This window comes from Phaenicophaeus curvirostris, chromosome 10 (assembly GCF_032191515.1).
Source record: "Phaenicophaeus curvirostris isolate KB17595 chromosome 10, BPBGC_Pcur_1.0, whole genome shotgun sequence".
NCBI lineage: Eukaryota > Metazoa > Chordata > Aves > Cuculiformes > Cuculidae > Phaenicophaeus > Phaenicophaeus curvirostris.
In genome coordinates, this window is record NC_091401.1 from 24,466,956 (window position 1) to 24,487,909 (window position 20,954).

At 43.0% G+C, this 20,954-nt stretch overlaps 2 protein-coding genes across 5 annotated transcripts in view; one reads left to right on the forward strand and one right to left on the reverse strand.

The window, feature by feature from the left end:
• Positions 1 to 4,011: 4,011 nt before the first annotated feature.
• STRIT1 (small transmembrane regulator of ion transport 1) lies at positions 4,012 to 11,054 on the forward strand. The gene is made up of 4 exons (XM_069864756.1): positions 4,012 to 4,109; positions 4,800 to 5,397; positions 9,850 to 9,949; positions 10,040 to 11,054. The coding sequence occupies exons 2-3, from the start codon at positions 5,385 to 5,387 to the stop codon at positions 9,942 to 9,944; spliced, it is 108 nt and encodes a 35-aa protein (XP_069720857.1). The 5' UTR covers positions 4,012 to 4,109; positions 4,800 to 5,384; the 3' UTR covers positions 9,945 to 9,949; positions 10,040 to 11,054.
• Positions 11,055 to 18,380: 7,326 nt separating this feature from the next.
• Positions 18,381 to 20,954, reverse strand: part of MME (membrane metalloendopeptidase) — a 49,887-nt gene continuing 47,313 nt past the window's right edge. For all 4 annotated transcript variants that reach the window (XM_069865222.1, XM_069865225.1, XM_069865223.1 and 1 more), the window contains one exon: positions 18,381 to 19,787. In XM_069865222.1, coding sequence (XP_069721323.1) covers positions 19,688 to 19,787 — 100 coding nt within the window. In that variant the 3' untranslated portion in view covers positions 18,381 to 19,687. The remainder of the gene's footprint in view (positions 19,788 to 20,954) is intronic.

Genomic DNA, 20,954 nt, shown 5'->3' on the forward strand with positions numbered 1-20,954 from the left:
ATATAAATCCTATAGAAGCTGTACAGCCCAAAGCATTTCTTTGCCAGTGTACTGAGTGCTGGGTGTCGAGCTTCACGTTAGATGTATGGCTAATAAAAATATACATTTGACAGTCTAATATTTGATAGCTGGGTACTGGGGAAATTATGAAGATTAGAATGTACTGCAAACTTATCAGCTGTTTAAATAATAAATGTTGCCAATTTCCTCTGCAAAATTGGTGGTATTTTAATGAGGTGTTCTGACAGTTGCTTTCCAAACGTCAGGTACAAAATCACTCAAATTCAGCAGAAGAAGCAAAGCAAATACATCCACGTTGATGTTTGCTTTCTTTCTTGTATTCCCAGCCCTCCTCAGAGGGGTCTGTGCTGTGAAGAAATCTATTCTCTGCTACAAAAGGGGAAGAGTTTGCCTCTTAGTGAGGTGATGAGTGATTGTTAATGGCAAAACCCTTTTATATTGTCTAAGAAAGCAGGACCAACGCAGGGAGAGGAAACCTGAAGCTCACAAAGTGGACATGTTTGTCTGCAGCTCTGTGATCTCCAGACTCACAGAGCCTGTATTCCTGCTGACCCTAATAGCTGGTGTGTCCAGACACGAGACAGTGGGTGGGTTGAGGGATGTGGAGGTACCCTAGTTCCTGATGTTAGATCTGTGCCCGTTGCTGTCACAGGAAAACAAATAACCAGCAGCATGTTGAGGCCATGTGGCCCAGGCATTAGGTCAGCCAGCTAGAAAGCTTCTGAATAACCAGTCTACCTGTTAAAGAGCTGTATAGGTACATTTCTGCTAGAGTAGGGTTGATTGTTTTGTGTTTTCTTTTCGATTAGACTCTGGATTTAATTGCCTCCTTGCCTGTTAACTGTTCATGAGCACTCAGCTGTCTGTCCCCTTCGTGCTGTGTTCCAGGGTCATTGGGCACTGGCGGAGGCTGCACAGGGAGGGGGTTGAGTCACCTTCCCTGGAGGGGTTTAGGGGACGGGTGGACGAGGAGCTGAGGGACATGGTTTAGTGATTGATGGGAATGGTTGGACTCGATGATCCAATGGGTCTTTTCCAACCTGGTGATTCTATGAGTCTATGATTCAGGTGACAAAGGCACCTGCTGACACAGCATCAACAGCTCCCCAGGTCTTCCCTGGCAGTGTTGGTGCAGAAGCGGTGAAACACCTTGGGGTGAGGATGACCAGGTCTTTCAAACCATGGCAGGCTCATACGTCACCTTTGTATGACTGAAGGAATAGGTAAAAGAGCGATTGGTGGAACTTTATTGTTGTCATATGAGGTGGGCGCTCCTGTGCACATCTAGGGTCATTGCTTCTTCCAGTTCTTCACCAAAGCTTTGGCATAAAACCAGTCGGGCAGCCTGCAGAGGGTTCCTGCCTCTCCCAACAGCCGGTTATGTGTGTGGTCACGCTGGGGAACAGCAGGAGTTTGAACGCAGATATTCGTTACTTCAAGCCAGCCAGTTGATTCAACACAGCCTCTGCCTTTTTTTTCTTTTTTCTTTTGGCCAAGTCTGCATGGATCTGAAGAAAGGAGTCTAATATTTTCTAAATTATCAGTACTGTTTTTTCCCTTAAAATTGCTTTCTATTCCAGAAAGATTTGCAGCCCTGCAGGCTTACTTAGTTCCTTCTTCTGATTTTTGCCCTAATTCACTTAAAGTACTGAAAGCATTTAAAGCTTTCAAAGTGCATTTCTAGCTTTGAGGAGCTGATGTGACTGAAGTCAGCAAGGCTGCTTTAAGTGCAACGTTTGGAAATTTCAGTGAGCTGAAGACTTGAAAGAGAGACTTCATATCTGACCACAATCACTCATTGGAGTCTAGCTCTGCCTATTGAGTATTTCATCATCCCAGCAGAGACACGGAGGGAAAAACATGCAAAAAATATAATGTGATTTGAAACACAAACAATAATCAAGGCATTGTTTTTCTTGTGTGTTGCTTTTCAGCAGGGAAAAAAGTAGATGCTTCTTGTCACGAATCATTCTCCTGAGTTTTTTTCTTAAGCAATGTTTACTCTTCTTTGTTTTTATATTTTGGAAATATCCCCCTGCTTTTTTGGCTGTTGGACTGAGGTTTATTCTAGGATTTTTGTCTGCAGTTCATTCTCTCTTCCAAACAGAAGATGTGTTGTTTAAAATGATCTCTATATTGTTACATTATTCTTTGCTGCAGCTACAACCTCTATATCCATATGACTTGTACAATAACACTTACTATGCTTGCAGCTAAATCAGAGTAGCAGTTAGGAAAAAAGTTGTGAACAGCAATGACTCCCTGTTCCTGCTGAAGGCAAGTGGACCTGGAAAGATCCCAATCTTTGAAGGTCAAATTGTCTTGTTAGGAGTACGTGGCTCCTGATAGAAATTATTTCCATTAGATCAGATGTGTATATATATATATAATTGGCAGAACCCAAACAGAAAGGATTCTTACGGAAACAGCTATGCAGCCAATGAAGTTATTGTATCAGAGAGGTGGTTTTTTTCAATGTATCTGCTACACAGAGAACAGAAATGTATTTCTTTTTACAACAAATTGGATCCTATCCCCAAAAGTCTGCTCTATAGCAAAGCTAGACAAAGAACATGAAGCTCGCATTTCATTCTGGTGTCTCAAAATGACAGGAGGCACTGAATTGGGCATGGCATAATAAAATGTTACATAGCCCTGAGTTTTGTTTTCAAAGTATATCCTTATTGAATCAGCAGCAATGAAATCACTTTCCTTACATGGTGCTCAGGGAAAGGCAAACATCATTGCATTATCATACTTGCCTGATCAAACTGATCTCTAGAAAACAGTGGAACTCTGTTGACTGGTTTTGCTGGGCAGATGAACACGAACCTTTGAGGGGACTCATTGAACCTTTATTGCAAATGTGTGTCTGTCTGGAGATGCTGCAAGTGCTGTCAGAACTGCTGGGATACTACCAGTGGGAAATTCCTGAAGATACCAGGTCCCAGAAATTCGGCTGGTTTTAAGACTATGATAAAATTTATGAAGAAAATGTTATCACATGATTGTTGTTAATCGTTAGACAGGAGTTTCAAGTCCCAAAAAAGTCCTGTGCTAGAGGAAGCAGGAGTCTGAGCCTTCAGTCAGCAAAGTCCTTACTCTGAGCAGATATTTAGACCTGGTGTTAGTGGGCAGAGAACAAAGCTGAATGTTTTTGTTGCATCTACAGAACTGGGAATAACGCCCGAAAGTACCGGCTCTGAAGTATCTCATTGTACAAAGAGAAACACAGGAACCTATGAGGCTGAGCACAAACTGACTGAGGAACAGGTTAGTCAAGATATCAATTACAGAAACTGAAACCTTCCTTAACTGGCATGACTTGGCTTCAGTTATTTTTCTGTCGTTGTCGTCTTAAAATTCGTGTGCCAAACTCAAAAGACCAAGAAATAGGGACTGTTTATAGTATGCAATGAAATCAATTCCTACAAAGCTTAAATTCATCACTGATGTAAAACTGCTTCCAGAGAAGTTGAATGCTGCTCAGCCGCGTTGCGTGTGGTAGTGTGGTTTCCAAGATACTTATCACAGCAATACAAATAATTGTATTTATAATAACCCAACGCCATTCTTTTTGGTTATTGTGCATTCCAGATGAAAGTACTCTGCTGATGAACATGGGTCCTGTGTAGCCTCTGGCCCTCAATTGCCATTCTAGCATCTAGGACAAAAAATACTGTTCCTGTAAAAATAACCAGCCGTTTAACTGTGATTCCTATGGGTATTTTGAAGACTCTCTCCCAGCTCTTTAGTAGGTGTAGCATTGGGCATGTCTCTATAGCCACAGAGTGGGCAGGGAACTGAGAAGGGATCCCTGCAAAGCAGCTCCTGTTTTCAGGAACAGCCCCTTCCTCGATAGGGACTGTGTTTCCATTAGAACCAGTTCTGTGTCTTTCAAAATTAAATACTCGAGTTATGAACCTGCTTTAGAACAAGCTGGATCATGTTGGGATGAAAAGCCGCTATTTTTTCCCTCGGGTGCTCTAGAATCTAACCTTGGCTTAATTCCTTTTCTTCAGGCTATATCTTCAAGGAAGGTGTGATCTCCACAGCCACTGCAAGAAAGGAACCAATTCTGAAGAAAGGTGAGAATTGACATTTATTTTTTAATGTAAAATACTTAATTTTTACTTGACAAGTCCATGCAGACGGGATAATTTCTTGTAGATGTGCACAATGGGTTTCTGAGCCTTGTCTTGTCTTCTGGGAGCTCACAACCAATTCCTCTGGACTACACAAGCATCCAGATTAGATCTCTTCAAAACATCCTGTGCATTTGTTTTATGGAATGGCTTCTGAACAGTGATTTGTGTCCTTTCTCAGACAGATTCCCTGTTTCATTTAGTATCTGGGCGCAGCTCTGAAGTGGGATTGTGTATAAGCTTGCTGAAAGTTAAATAAAATGTCCTCTGACCCCTGAAAAACTGCGTTTGCTAGGGGCTTCTTGTTATAATGTGATGTGCCTGTGTGCCCCTCTGAATGTTCTGTTGGAGACTTCATTTTTTTAGTGACTTTTGAGTGGCTTTTTAGTCTTTTTGGTCAAAACCCATGGCCAGGATCACTCCAAGGCGTCTTTATATGGAGTTCTCCTTTTATGTGATACAAGCTAATGTGCAATTTGTCCTTTCCACTCAGATCTGGCACTCTTTTCCATGTACTTTCTCTCCTGAATTGGAAACTGCAGCTTGCAATAATTTATCCTTTATAGGAAAAAATAATTCTCAGATTATTATAGGAATGTTCCTCCTTTGAATATTGGTACCCACTACCCACAGGAGTAACAATAACCTGTGACTGCATGCTCTCCCCTTTCAGAGGGAAGAAGCTAAACCTGACTCTGTGCTTTGTGGAGTACAAGATACCTGGTGCTGCTTAGCAGGTAACTAATCACTATAGAAATATATATACAAGTATAACTGAATAGAATTTGTCTTGTCTTTTTGATAGGAGAGCAACAAGAGAAGACACAGGAGGTGAAGCACGAACTGGATCCCTGTCATTCTCTAAATACGTGGATGCACATAAATACTACGTGAGCTTCTTGTGTGGTGTTTCATGGCTGCAAAGAGACCATAAAGCAGCTTTCACCCTTGCTTCTCTCCCTCTTCCAGAAATGACCCATCTTTTTTCAGCTTTCTCTGAAACAGATGTGCTGTTGCAGGAATAGGAAGAGGTAACCTTGACTGTCTTGAACTCCTGCCTTTTTAGACAATCGAATGCACGTAGCCAAAAACTGGCACAGTGAGCAAGGCAGCTGCAGCACATTCCAAATATTGCTCTATTTAAAGCATCCCAAGGCTCACAAGAACAACTGCAGAGGCAAACCTTAAACCCTGCCAATAAAACCAGCAGAGGGGGGAATGGCAGAACCAGGTAAGGTGCACAGTTAAGTGGGAATGTCACAATATATTCTTAAAACTCATAAACCAGAGCAATGTGGTGTGAAAATAGTCAGTGATCTGTAATCTTGTGTGATACAATATCTGTTTTACTGTATTGTAAGGAAGTGTAATCAGTTTGAAAGTTAATTCTATTAACAGCAAGGAGTTTAAAGTAGCTTGGGTTCATGCCATGTCTCTGAATTCTACCAGTTTTGTAGTCTTTGGGGTTTTTGTAGCTGTAATTTTAAGTTGACTAACATAATTAAATGGAACTGTGTAAAATAGACTGTCTGTGCAGCTGCAATCAGAGTGTAATGTGAGGTGAATATAGAATAATTTAGATTTTAACCCCACAAGGCTCAAGTGGCAGAGCAAAATGAAATTCTAATGATGGCTATTTCACCATAAGCACAATTTCTTCTTCTCCAAGGAGAAAAAGAGCTCTGTGAAAATTATTTCATATTTATTGTCATTTTCTGTTTACTTCACCATAAGTGGTTTGGATGGTGAAATTTAAGGCACAGGTGGACTAGGTGCTAAGGGGCATGGTTTTGTGTTTGATAGGAATGGTTGGACTTAATGATCCGGTGGGTCTCTTCCAACCTGGTTATTCTATGATCCTATTATTCTATGATTCTATGAAATGACTCTAAGTTTAAATTTGGTACTTAGCTGTGCACGCAGTCATTCAGGTAGTACTTTTCCTTGTGAAAGTAAACTTTTTTATACATATTTATAGCTGTATTAAGAGCTTTCTAGACTTTTATCCCCCCTCTTTTTGCACCATTACCACTGATATCTAAGAAGGATAGTAGAATTCTACTGAACTTAGATACAACATGATGCTGACTTCTGTTTCTTAATTTTACTTTTCACTGATATACACAGAAATAACACTGACGCTGGTATTCCACCAGGAATTAGTGCGTTGGTAGGAGGTGTACAGTTAGTTGTGGTTTGTTTTATTCTAAATAAAAGCAGTGTGGCCATAACCCCTCAGACGGACCAGGCTGGCGCCAGCCCCTGCCTGACAGCGCGAGTCCTGGGCAGTCGAGCTTGACCACTGCCTGCTCACCCACACCTTCTGCCTGACCCCAGATTAGAAATGGTTGGGCAACCTCACTGAAATGAGTAACTGCAGGATTCACGGGTTTCCTAAATATGAAACTGGCAAATGCCATCCACACAGAAGCCCGTCCACACCAGTTCTGTTGTGTAATTAGCTTTCGGAGCACCCCCACCCCTCTTGGCAGCACATAAAGAACGGGAAAAACTTATCTGTGGGGCTGGCGCCATGCAGGAGACGTGGTCATCTGAGCATGTCCATGTGTTCCCTCCTCACCTACTGACCGGTGTGGGGTTCAAACTGCCTCTTAGTGATGTCTCGGTGGTTTTGGGGGGTGTGTGGGTGTAGCCTACATGAGATATAAATCAAAGAAAAGTTCCATGATATTGAGGTGTTTGGGAGCAGGGGACATAAGACTGTGGGTTCAAGCTTGACAGGCTCGGGTAGGGAAATGTTCCTTTCTTTACCTGCCCAAGCCTCTGCCTGTTTAAGGTACATGGGAGCTTTTCCACCTGGTATCGTGGGATGTCTGTGTCAGTGTGTCCAGACGGTGACATTTTAGGGGTAAAGGCAGCTCAGTGAGACCATTTTTGACCTACTCCAGATGGCAAAACCAAGCCAACTTACAGTTCTTCATAGAGAGTAAACCCAGAAAAAAAAAAAGATAGCAACCAGATGAAGTTTATCTGTAGATTAAAGCTGTATTTAGCTTGGAAACCTGTGCTGCTGTATCCTGTAGTCGAGGGATCCTTGGCCTCACTGTGGTGTTCGGGCATCTCAAGTTGGGTAATTTCCAGGGCTTCCAACCTGCAGAAGTGCAGAGCTCGGCAGCTTGTTTATCACGTGCAGAGGAACCCTGCTGCAGCACAGTCTAAGTGCTGCGTGTTTGCTGCTCTGACCACTGCTCCTTGTTTATTTTGAGATAAATTCATGTTTGAATTGGAGTAAAAAATCTATAATGAGGAAAAATTGAGTAACTTGTAGCTGGAATGCCAGCTTACGTACACAGGTCCCGGTAAGATTCTTTTACTCTTGTTGCCATCCAGAACTGGCCTCTTGATGTCAGCAGGCTCTGGCTCAGACCCCAGAAGCCAGGATTTGTTTCCTTGGTCTGTTTGAAAGCACAACTTGTGACTGCAATAACCCACGTTCTCTTAATATTCTGCTTTCATGTGCAGTCACTTAAATGGTGATTATTAATGAAACCTCATGTTTTAGCTGGTTACCTGCAGGTGTCAGTAAAGATTTCTTTCTTTCCAAAGCACAGTTGCTCAGAAGCATTGTGCTCCTCTGCTGCTAGTCCCTCTGCACCCCATCTCCACTTCAGCCAAGAGAGAAGGCAGTGCAGATGCTCTCTCCCTGGCTGTGGGTGCAAACAGCCTTGCTCCATGGTGAGGGAAATGCTGCTTTTCAGATTTAGACCCAGGACAGTTCTTCCTTGGACAAACTACTGGGACCCTGGTGTTTGCATTCTGAGGCTTTGCAAAAGGGATACCTGCTCACATGTCTCGCTGAGCCAGCCCAGAGCTTTGTGCACATCTCACACTTCAGTCTTTGCTGCTTGTGGCATAAAAGATAGTCCTCCAAGGGACTGCTTTACCCTAACTCAGGTCTTGGGGTATGTGTCCTGTGACACAGAGGAGATCAGAGCAAATGATCTCGTGGTCATTTCTGCTCTTAAACCAGGAAATATATTATTCCCAATGCCTCTCAGGAAACTCTATCCCTCAGAGCCAGCTGCTTGCTGCCTCATGACAAATGCTGGGCACAGCATTCCCACTGATCCATCAGGATTTGCCTGCCTCTCTTGTCTTACTGCCTTTAAACTGGATCTCATATAACAAAGCACCATATTCAGTAGACAGCAGCAACTCAACAGAGCTCTGTCAAAACCCTTCCATGTACCCCAGCAGCACCGAGCTCTTTATTTGTAACACGACCTTCAGAAAAAATGGAAAGTAAAGAGTGATGATTTCCAACCGAAGTAGCTTTGCCTTACAAAGTGTCAAAGGAACGATGGTCTTCAAATGGAAGGAGTGAGGGACTTCCCTGTGGCCAAAGGACACCCAGTTTCAGAGCAGAATTTTATCTTTCTGCCATGTGATTGCTTATCTGTTCTATATTTTGATGGCCACACACATGGTTTTTCTATCTATATGTTCACTCTTTCCCTTTTGGTGGAGACACTGTGCAATATCATTGTGAGAGATGTTTGTAGTGCGCATAGCTTTTTAAGTGCAATGTGGAAACCCTTAAGTTATTGAGCATCCCTCCAAAGTCCATCTGCTTGATCTAAACTGCAAGGTGTTGTGAATAGTTTTACATTACTTATTAATCCGTTCAGAAAGCTGGAAATCTTTAAACTGCAGGAAGAAGTGCTTTAAAATGTAATATATTGGTAAGCAACGTGATCCTCAAAGGCTGATATGCTGCTTTCTGGGAAGCCTCTTCTATTTGCAGGAAACTAATAGAAGAATCTTCAAAATTCTGATTCTGTGTAGAAACACATTTATATAAAGCACTACTCCTGCTTTCTGCACGCTCCCTGTGTTAAAGAACCATTGCCTGCATTGGATTCCTCATCTCCATGTGTTTTATCAGCTTATTCTAGTATTTAGTGGGCAATACAGGCAGGATGTCACATTTTTGTGCCTGGCCCAACTCAGCCAGGCAAGTGGGACATTGACGTAAGGAACTCTTATGTTATTTTCTCACTTGAAAGTGGGGAATACCCTTAATTATATCAACCTTACCTACCCTATATTGCTGAAAGGAGAGGGCTAAGTGGGGCACAGAAAGCAGAGAGATGAGCCATGAGTCCCTGATGAATCCCTGAGCTACTAGCAAACCTCCCTATGGGGTGTGGAGCTTGTACCGCATCCCCTCACTGTGGCCCCAGGCACATTGATCTTCAATGTGTGTGAGGCTAAATACTCACTGTATTTTCAATTTGCTGTCACCAACTAATGGGACTTCTAGAAGGTGCTGTACATGCCAGGGATTGAATCCTGAGTCTGCCAGGACAGCTGCTGCCCATAAAGTCCAGTACAGATGTTCTCCTGATGACCTACAGAGTCCAAGGACAGAACCATGTTTCCTATGCCCGGCTTCTTTTGGAAGTGCTAAGCCTTGTACCTATCTGATTGCAGAGGCTGTAGAGTGGAAATGTCTTTGGGCTTTTGCTATGTATTCTCAACGGAAAAGCCTGCCAAGATTTGGTGACTCCATGCTAAAAATAGCAATCATAGTAACGTGGGCCAAGCTCTCAGTTACCTTTTTTGCTTGGTCATAATCATGGTTTTGATGTGTTCAATTTAGTGAATTCGGTGTCAACGTAATGTGGCCTTTCTAAAAAGAGACGGTATTTTTTACTTTCAGCCCAAGTTCCGCTTTCACGTCTCGTTGTACCGATCCTCCTCGCGCTTGGCTGGATAGTGGGCTGTGCGCTGATGGTTTACATTGTCTTCTCTTGAAAGAGGTGAGTATCACAGTACAGAGTCACACACTGTCTGTGCTTCCTTTGGTTCCAACTGCCACGTTCTTAAATGCAACCTTCTTTGTCTTACAGGACAGAAGAATTTACAATGATGTTGATTAGAAGAACCTGGAAGTTAAATTGAAATTTCTAATGACTAGAATATGTATAAAATGAGTTATTTTTCATAGCAACACTGTAAACATGGTGTACATTTTTTTTTCCACAAAAGAAGTTTGAATTGCTAATTAGAGCATTGTTAAAAATAATCAAACCAATTCCCTAGTTTTCAAACAGTTTGTAATTGATTGAACTGGTTTTGGAGTCCAGCGGTAGGTCAGATACCTGCCTGTCCTCCAGCCTGCTTTGTTGTTGCCACCTTGAATTTAAGCATTTCTGAAAACACTATTCCCAGAGTTAGGGATGCAGTGGTGGACAAAAAGGTGAGTTAGGCTCACTTATGAGATGTGCCAAGCTGGAAAAGGATGTATCTGAGAAAGTTCTAACTGAGCTAAGACAAAATTTGTAAGTTTTGTTGTAAAAAATAAATTATTAAATTTAAAATAATGTCATGATACGCTCTCCCTGTCCCAAGATCTGTAGTGGCAGTGTCCAAATGCCTTTTTAGAAACTACATTAGCTTCCTTTTTAGAAAAGCAAATAAACAATCATACAAGCATGCTAATACATAAATCAGATAAAGACCTTTAGAAAATGAAAGGCAGGCAGGGAAAGTGGTTTGGAAGCACTGCGTCCTGAAATGCATGACTTGGAATTTCTAAATCCTAATCCATTTAATTTTTATTTAAGATTATGTAGATAAATACCAAATTAACTGCTGATCTTTTCTGTTCACATGATGCTCAGGGCCCCATTCTGTATTTTTCCACTGGCAACCGATCCATTTCTTGGCAAATTAAAAGCTGCTGGACTTAGTGAGCACTGAACTGGATCAAGATCCCTTGGAGTTCCACCCCTGTTTTTTGGCATGCCAGCAGCCCCCCTCCAGGGGGATCCAGGGAGATTGAAGAACAAAACTAGAACTCAAAATGGAACTAAATAAGTAGTCTGGAAAGAATGCAATGCAACAGGTGAAAATTCAGTTCCTACACCTTGCAGGAAGAGCACAGATATGGGACAGGGAACTGCTGGCTGGCTGGCAATTTTCAGAAGAGCCAGGGAATTACCATGTATCACAACCTGAATTCACCTGTTGTGGGTCATGGGAAGGAGTCTGGGGGAGAGCAGCAAGAGGGAACTGAGGTTTAATTATAATTGAAAATCATTATAGTCACCTGCTTGATAATATGGCTCGAGACCTTCCATTTAAACCAGAAATGATCATCAGATAATGTGACCCCTGGCATTTTCACAGACAGCTTTAAGGCTTTGAGCTTCAAATTTTTTATGCTAAAACTTTTTCATTCTCAGAAGACTCTAAGTCATTAATAATTCAATCCCCAGTTAAAGTGGAAAGCTCATGGTAGAAGACATATCTTCAAGATCTGAGCAAGATGCATGTGTAAAGGAGTGTGGAAAAAGTTCTTAATGACCCTTGATGGGGTTACATAGAGAAAGAAACAATTTTATGACTCCTGCTCATGTGGTTTATATCGTTTTGAGAGCATGAGGAAGGCACGTCAGTCAGTCATCTTGTCTCCATCTGCAGTCAGTTTCTGTTATCCTTTAGGAATTGAATCAAAACATATTCGACTGTAGCACAACCATGAAAATTCCTCTGCAACTCCAGCTGCGATTAGCAGAAGAACCGAAGTGTGACATTCAGTTTCGGGAACTGTCTTAACACCAACTTACTTTGCCTTTGAATGAACTGTGGGCAAAGGAGCAATCCTGTTTCATCAAACATCCTGAACGAGAGGAGATAAACCACACAATGGCTTGGAGAGCTGCTGCTTCCATGTGAGGACCTCCAGCTTCCCCACTTCTAGATGAGACCACCCATTCCAACTCACTTGTACATGTACACTAGTTAAGCTCAGAGGCTAGTTTAGGCATATACTTCAAGCAGGTACCCCATTATCACATTTTAAGGACCAGTGCCTCATTTCCTAAGACCGAGACCATCCAGACTGATAGTAGCTCTGTCTGAACTCCAGCCAACAGGCGTGCTGCTTGAAGGCAGAGGTAGGTGCAAATGTAGTTCAGTTCTCTGGTATTTAAAAAAATCTCCCTGACAACCCTGTGCAGAGACCCAAAATGATTGACGTTAGATGAAGTCCCAATCTGTCTTGTCTTATGAGCTTATTCTTCCTTTTGGGAGCCAATAAGGCAAACAGGGAGTTTCTTACCCTGCATAACTTGTTGGTTGGATCTGGTTTCCATTACATGGAGGTACGGAGTGACTTCACAGTGACCTTATATGTGTTTTTACACTTACTCACCAGGCACTGATGAAAATCATTCTGAAAGATCCAGTTGGCCCAAGTGGCTTTTTCATCTAACAACATTCGAAATCAACTGTTTCAAATTAAAATGTTACAGAGCTAATATAAACATTACAATATGTTTCAGCTTTACCTGATTTTTGAGAGCAGAACGATCTGATTTGGCAAAGCAAAACAAAATAACTTTCTAGGTTGGCTTCAGTATCGTCAAGCTGACTTGCTACATACAAAGCAAGTTTTGTAGAGTAATGAGGAGAGGATTATTCCAAGAATGACATATGCACCCCACACGCTGTTTAAAGTCCTCTGCCCACTCAGCAAAGTGGCCTTTTGTAACCACCTTCAAGACAACCCACTCTGGTGTCTTTGTACAATGAAACTATACAGTGCCCTGCCGAAGCGTCCCACGCTGCCAGGGGTGCACTGGGTTACAAAGGGTTGGAGACTTTTTCTTCTTGAAAGATACAAAACGAGTGCTCGGGTGCTGAGTTTTTTCTTATGAAGAGATGTAGTGATTTGGGAGAGGAAGAAAACATATACATTAATATTTCTACTAAAGTTCAGGTGCATGGCTATTAAAGCACGGAGATGGATTCTTTCTGTCACTGTGCCAGTACTCAGGACATTTGCATTGTTGTGATGCTGGAAAGAACTCTGGTTTGGTTGCAGCGTAATGGCATTGAGGTCTGAAGAGCTGTATCGCATCACCTGAGATCCAGTTATCCATCAGCCAAGGTGGCCCACACACATTTAGGGTGGAGACATTTTTCCAGTGCCCTTTTCATTTCTATTGTTTCCTTCCAGATAGGGTGACGTTTTCTGTGATCTAAGATCATTTTAACTGATTAATTTATTACTCCTCTTTTTATTTGCAAAAGCTAAGTGGGAACATTTGAGTTCTTGTTGCTTCAGAGGTTGATTGCCAAGTTTGCACCATGGCCTCTGCTTGGCTTTCCCTGGAAAGCTGTTTCAATCAGTTATTAGGGATGGGTCCCTGTCCATCTGTGCTGGGATGCTGCATGTGGCTTCCCAGTAACTGTTCCAGTCTCTTGTTTATACTCTTTTAATGCTTGTAATCAAATTTAAGGATATGAGTATACACAAGAATGTCACTGCGTTCCTCTCCACTGCCTACAGAGTGGAGCTATTGGGACAAAGCCTGTCTGTAGGCCAGGATTTATCCTGAGGAGACTTTCCTGCTACAGCCCCAAACAAAAGACACTTTTCCTGCCGCTTGTGCCTGGCACCAGCATATCAGCCTGCTCCTCTCCACCTACATGCTCCTACCCCTGTGGGCTCCATCCCCACTTCCACTTGTCTTTCACACCCGGGTTTATGCATGCCCAGGATCTCCTCTGACTTTCACACCTGGGTTTATCCATGCCCAGGATCTCCTCTAACTTTCACACCTGGGTTTATCCATGCCCAGGGTTTCCTCTGCCTCTCACACCCAGGTTTATCCATCTCAGTCTCTGTGCAAAGGTAGAGCCTTCATCCAGCAGTGCCCATGAGGGACGCCTCCCTGCTCTTCCTCTTCTCTTGGCTGAAGTGGAAAGCAAAACACACACGGGGACTCCTGCCTCCTCCTCTCTGAACCTCTGGAAGGGTTGGAGTGTGGGGGCACTGTGGGGCCAGAGGCTCTGGGTGCAAGCAGGGAAGGGTCCCAAGGGGTCACCACCTGCTTGTCCTCCCTCCCTCTCTGGGCTGGCTCAGGTATTATCCCTGACCCCAAAGAGTCCTGTGATGTGCTAGCACTGCCCATCTCAAGCCTCATTTTGCCTTGGACCTGGAGCAGGGATGGGGCTGTGGCAGGAGGGGCTGTGCTGCTGTTGTGGTAACGTTGGAGGCGCCCCTTCACCCTGCCCTGCAACAGGAGCTCATCAGACCAGTGGGCATGACACTCAAATGCTTCCAGGTACAACCCTAACAGCGTTTCTTCCCACGAGTGGAAACCCAGGACTAACTCTCATCCCACCTGTGCTGGCAAATGCAATCCTGGCTCCCATCTGAGAGAGAAGAGGAGGCTGCAGCCTGGTTCTTTACTACAGTTTGTAGCAGGTGACTAATCATATTTGGTTTTAAAAGTACTTTTTGTGTACAAAGTTGCAAAGAACGTTGGTTTCTGTGTGAAAATGGAGGACTTTGATTTTTTTTTTTCCCTACTTTTCATGAGAGTCTGGTTTCTGTTCAACACAAATAGCTCCCTAGTCGTGCACCAAGGCTGTGTTTTGTTTGTTGCAGCATTTATTTACTGATATTTAACAAGCCGACCCCAGGAATCCTGGTCTACTTAGGTCCCTTGATTTTCAGGGTATCCTTGCGCAGCTGTAGGAGCAGGAGATGACTCCATCCTCACAATCCCTGTGGAAGGGGCTGGTCCCTGTGTGCAGCTGAGAGGGCACATCCCACACTGGGTGCTATTGCCGGCAGCCGGACAGGCTTGTCAGGGATTTCTTGCTCCTGATGTTCATGCAGGAGCCGGGTGCCGTCAGCAAGCAGTGCTCACCAGGGAGCAGGATGAAGGATCCAGCCATCTCTCCAAAGCGCTTGCTCAGTCCCCTTTGCCTAGGAAGAGGGTTGTGGCTTCTCAGTCATTGGCAGAGAAGTGAGTTTGTACCTGTTGGCAGTCACAGCGTGTTGATTGAAAAGGAATCAGAGAATCATGGAACAGTTTGGGTGGGAAGAGACCTTAAAGATCATCCAGTTCCAACCTCCCCTGCCATGGGCAGGGACACCTCCCACTGGATCAAGCTGCCCAAGGCCCATCCAGCCTGGCCTTGAACCCCTCCAGGGATGGGGCAGCCACAGCTTCCCTGGGCAGCCAGGGCCTCCCCACCCTCATCATTCCTCCTTATATCCAGTCTAAACCTGCCCCTCTCCAGTTTATCCCCATTGCCCCTCTTCCTATCACTCCAGGCCTTGTGAACAGCCCCTCCCCAGCTTTCTTGTAACCCCTTCAGGGACTGGAAGGTTGCTGTAAGTTCTCCTCAGAGCCTTCTCTTCTCCAGGCTGAACAACCCCAACTCTCTCAGCCTGTCACACCTACAACAAGCGTTTTCTGTTGTTACTTATGATGTGGTACGACTTAATTAATGATTGTAACCCCTTGTATGTCAGGATAGCTGTGAGCACTGGCGAGAGCCTTGACAGGATGAAGTCACTCCATCACTGTTATATGCCTCGATCTTTAACTATTTAAAACTGATTTAATAGTGTACTGATTTAATAATCAAATGGTAGCTACTAGTGTTCTAAGTATCTTATTCTGGCTGGTGATGAAGGGAGAAGGTCACCAGCAAAGCTCAGTTCTTGGATGACAACAGTTAACTGGAATTGGGAATGTAGGGCTGACAAAGTCAGCTGGGTGTACTGAGTGCAGTCCTGAAAGCCACCCTCAGCAAAGGAAGGGAGTGTTTCTTGTGAGCAGGTGAGTCTGTAGCCTTCCGTAGTTGCACCTGGTTGAAGATGGACCAGACAACTGGTTTATTTAGGGAAGAACCTAGGAGTAACCATCCTCACTGACGCAAGCTCTTCCATAGCAGCTGTTTGAGTTACGATTTCTGCCATCTATTTCATTTGAGTTACCATACCTCATCATGGTGATTAATGACTCTGTCTCACTTCATCATCTCATAGCTGGACTCCTGGCACATAATTCATGTCAGCATGAAGCCCAGCCCATAAGGAATTCCATCCTAGTGCAGGAGACCTCAGCACCAGTAGGACAATTGTTTTCTCCTCCTACATTAGTTTCTCATGAATCACTAGATCAAGTTGCTGGTGTCATTCCGTATGTTCAAGGCGCTGACTGAAACAGTACCAGAATATCTAAACCAATCTGAATGAAGAATATAAAAACTATTTTTTTTAAGCACTCTGTAACTACCAGAAGGAGGATCTTTCTTGGACCTGGTTCAACTCTGGAATGAGTTCTAACTTCTAAGGTCCAACAGGAACCATATAATTCAATTTTCTCTGTGTATCGTATTTGCACCTCTGATTGTGTCTTCTCCAACATGAATATATAGCAATGATGGTGTGTAGCTGACCTGAAAGGAGGTTGTAGAGAGGAGGGTGCTGGCCTCTTCTCCCAAGTGATGGGGGACAGGACGAGAGGGAATGGTCTCAAGCTCCACCAGGGGAGATTTAGGCTGGACATTAGGAAAAAATTCTTCACAGAAAGGGTCACTGGGCACTGGCAGAGGCTGCCCAGGGAGGGGGTTGAGTCCCCTTCCCTGGAGGGGTTTAAGGGACGGGTGGACGAGGTGCTGAGGGACATGGGTTAGTGTTTGATGGGAATGGTTGGACTCGATGATCCGGTGGGTCTCTTCCAACCTGGTTATTCTGTGATTCTATGACAGCAGATGCTGTATTGCACGTCTGCTGTTGTACTGAGAACAGCAGCAAGCTTATACTCCTTTAGTATTCTGCTGGCGTATCGTGGTTGAGATAAAAGGCTTTAAGTAGATATGAGACACTTGGTAGCAATCAAGTGGAAATAAATCAGAGCCTTCTCAGATAGTTTAGAAACTTCATCAATAAAATCCCCACATAAGGAAGGAAACATTAGAACAATAGTCTACTTAGTAGCCTTCAGTGTGAAATCTCACAAAGGACTATGCCAAACTGTTTTCTTGTTTTCTGTTGTTCCCGTTAGTGTAATAGCTAATTGCAGCGTGAGGGTCTGCAGGGACAGCAGAGAACATACTGAACGGTACTATTGTTGCCTGGAGAGCAGCGTGAGACAGAAGCTGTGACTGAACAGCACCAGCATGAGTAATCTTGTCTTAAATGTATGAGTGATGGATATCGTTATGTTCGTAAGATTTTGCATAGTACCTGTAAAAGCACAAAGGGAGTGTCATTGTTTGGAAGTCAGAGGACATACTCCTTTCCTGATACAAGAAGACATTCCCTTATCTTAGGTAGTCATGTTTGCTGGGAAATATACTCCAGATTTGCTATTGCATAGCAGAGTCCCAGGCAAAGCAACAGCCAGCTGAGCCTGCAGGAGGGAGCAAATGTGATTTCAGAAAAGAGATGAGTGGGACTCCATGGGTACCGTGACTGGCAAGTGTAAATCCTGCTGGACTTGCTGCAGACAAGCACTGGAAACGGCTCTGCAAAGGCAGCTCGCAGGGGAGGGCAGTTATCTTATAGAATTCATTCAGATGTTTTCTTTAATCTCCTTTTTTCCCCCCAATGGTCAGGAAATTAAGGGGATGGATGCAACCAACATTTAGGCTGCACTAACTGCTTCCCCAGTGTTTGTTGCACCTTAGGTTTTGCTTGGCTGGTGTTTGCTCAGGGATTTGTAACTGCAGGTCAGTCTGCTGCTAACAGACAGATAGGAGCCCACATTCCTGCTATATCATAACTTGTAGGATTTAGGATTTAAAATGTAAGGTTTAAGAGTAGACCTGCACAGCAGCAGGCTCCAAAACTGCTTTTCATACCAAAGGAAAGAGTACCAGCATTTGTATGAATGTATGTAAATGAAAACACAGTGGAGGGAGAAGTTGGAGGTTGAATGGGCAGGAAGAACACAGCAGATGCACTATGAGTTTGTGTGGTTATTTGCAAGGAATTAATTTCTCCACAAGAATACGCACGGGAAGTGACCAAAGTAGCTGGAAAGCAAAAACCGAGAATATAACTATCAAGTGCAAGGGAATTGAAGGAATTTACCACGGAGGATGTATCCCATATTCACCCACTAATCAAAACCAATTTAAATTCCTGTCAGGTTTTAACATATTTTTCTCTCTTTTAGGTATGGAATACTCTCCTCTTTCAGATATTCCTTGCCTTCCACTGAGGTAATACTGATTTTTTTCTGCTCTTTTTTTTGGGTTATTTGACCCTGATTTCGAGAAATCTGCTTTTAAACTAGAACAAAATGACTGGAATTCTCCTTTTGCCACTTGTTACAGATGTTGAGGTGGGGTGCTCAGGCCGAATACAGAAATTTATTTGCAGAGAATGTTTTTGTTTGTACTCTGTATTTCATATAAAGAACACACATTACATTTCATTCATAATTTCAGTTTATTATCAAAATGTTTTTATCAGATGACAAACTCAGAAAGCTAAAAGGAACATAGGTTTTTAAATATACCTATTGTAGCAGTCATCTGAGGTATCTGGTACTTGGTTTTGGAAATCTGTGTGCTTTGATATACAAAGCAGTAAGTTCCTTTGCAATCTGCATGAGGATGTTTAATACATATCACTGCAGATTTAAAGCCTTATACCATCTTACTTAAAGCTCCCTTCTTGCAATCAACTGTGCTGCTTTACTGATGTGAGGGCAAACATCGATCAGAATGTGTACAAATTATGTGCAGGATCAGACCCTAAACACTGAGAAACTCATCCTGGAAAACTTGAATATTGGTGTACTCTGCTGGTAAGCTCAGGTTTGTAGATTTATTGCCTAATACCATGCTTTACTCAAATTTCCCAGTTCTATGCAGCAACTGATAAAATATATTACAATGCTTCAAGTCAAAAGTGTAGCTCAGATTTAAATATAAAAACTATGATTTTATACATTACTAGAAACTTTAAAAAAGAACAACTTTAGAGAAAGCAAGAAAAAGCTTAGAAAACTGTGAAAGGGTTTTTGATCACCATCTTACAGATTATATGTTCAAAAATTAATAAATTACCTACAATTTCAGTTTTGCTGGAAAGCAGTAAATAAACTGTTGTAAATAGTGACTTCAGATAATACACACTGGAATAATTAGTGAGAAGTTACTTAATTACAGCAGGTCTTTGGATTCCTCTTGTATAAACGGTTTCAAGTAAAAATGAAAACATTTGGTAGAACAGATTTATCATAACAGCAGAGGGTACAAAGTCTGACGCTTAGGATATAAACTGTTGTCTCATTATCACGTTACGTTGTCTAAAACTGTGTTACTTGACATTTCTTTCCATCACTGGATCAGAAACAGGCATTCACCAACCAGTGGAAGTTAATGTATTACACTTGGATGTTTTAAAATAAATCCAAAAAGCCACTGGCCATTGGGGAACAGGATTAACCACCAGTGAAATGTTTCTGTACGCTGCCAAGTGATTCAGATTCTACACTGGTCAGCGATGGGAAAAGCAGGCAACCAGCTAGAGCAGCGGATTGCTGCACTGGGGTTAGTCCTTCATTTGATGCTTTGATGTGTGATTTCTTCGGTTGTGCCTGTTTGCTAAGAATTACAGTGACTACTCTAGCGTATTCCCCTTGGTTTTCTTCCCTCCTCCCCTTCTCAAAATTAGTTCAAACTTCCTCTTTCTCTGGAAGGCTTCTCGAGATGCAGCGTTTACAGCTCCGTCACCAAACTCGGCACTTTTTTGCAGGATCCATGTAGTTTGTCTTGGTGCATGAAAACGCCTCAGCAAACTCCGCAGAGTTTTGCAATGATCCTATGACCCTTTAAAACAAAACAACACCTCATCACTCCTGCTTGCCTTTGTTTAAAACGAACAAAATTACGCACATGTTGTAACTTCTTTTTTTTTTTTTTGCGTCAGTGACCTCAAAATACTGCAGGAAACGCCTGTATTTCTGTACTCTGACAATTGCTTCCACTTCACCTCAAGTAATGGCTGTATTTTTTCTGTTTGTACAGTTCACATTGCAAACCCCTGGGGTAAAGGACCTGTCCCTTCTTCCTTACTGGCTCTCACAAAGCTCCCATTTATTTCACTAGGCACACATTTATTGCTTGTCATTAGTTTTCACAGAGAAATTTTTCAGCTACAATTTGCTGACAAGTTTCTCAGTAAAGGGAAACCAAGACCCCGAGGTAGAGGACTGCTGTGTTAGCTTCTCAGTGAATGTTCATTTACATTTTTACACCAATCAAGTTAACTGAGATCATACTGCTTCTCTAGGCAGTCTCCACAAATGTTCCACTGAATCAGTTTCCTGGAAAAAAGACTCATACAAAGAACAGCTTTTAAGGGAGCACAAGGACATTCTAGCTAAAGCAGTTTTTGCATGTGTAATTGTGAACATATGTGAATATATCTGCTAGGAGCTGCTCGTTCCATCAAGGATGGAAACAGAGAAAACACCTATGCTGGAAAACAACTACATCTTCAAACATCAAGTATAGATACTGATGCACGTTGATTGTGGACCAGGAATTACTTGAAGAACTGTGTCTTCCGTGTAATTAGTGATTATTCTGTGAATAATCTTAACTGTGAGATTCAACAGAAGCAGGAGGTGTGCACAGTAGTGAGGTGAAGTCCAGCAGCTGACATCTGCACTGGCTGGACTGTCTCTATAGATCAAAGGGGAGACCTTCTTGCTGACTGGTCATGGGAGCCAGCAGCTGCACAGGAGGTTGCTCAGAGACATGACTATAAAAACCATCAAGCATTTAAGTGACCTCACTGTGCCTCACTGCTCTTAAGGACGAGAGCTGCTAAAATGGGATTTTTCCAGAAACAGAGCAAAAAGTATTGAGCACTGGCATAGGCTGCCCAGGGAGGGGGTTGAGTCACTGTCCCTGGAGATGTTTAGAAGACATGTGGATGAGGTGCTGAGGGACATGGGTTAGTGATTGATGGGAATGGTTGGACTCAATGAT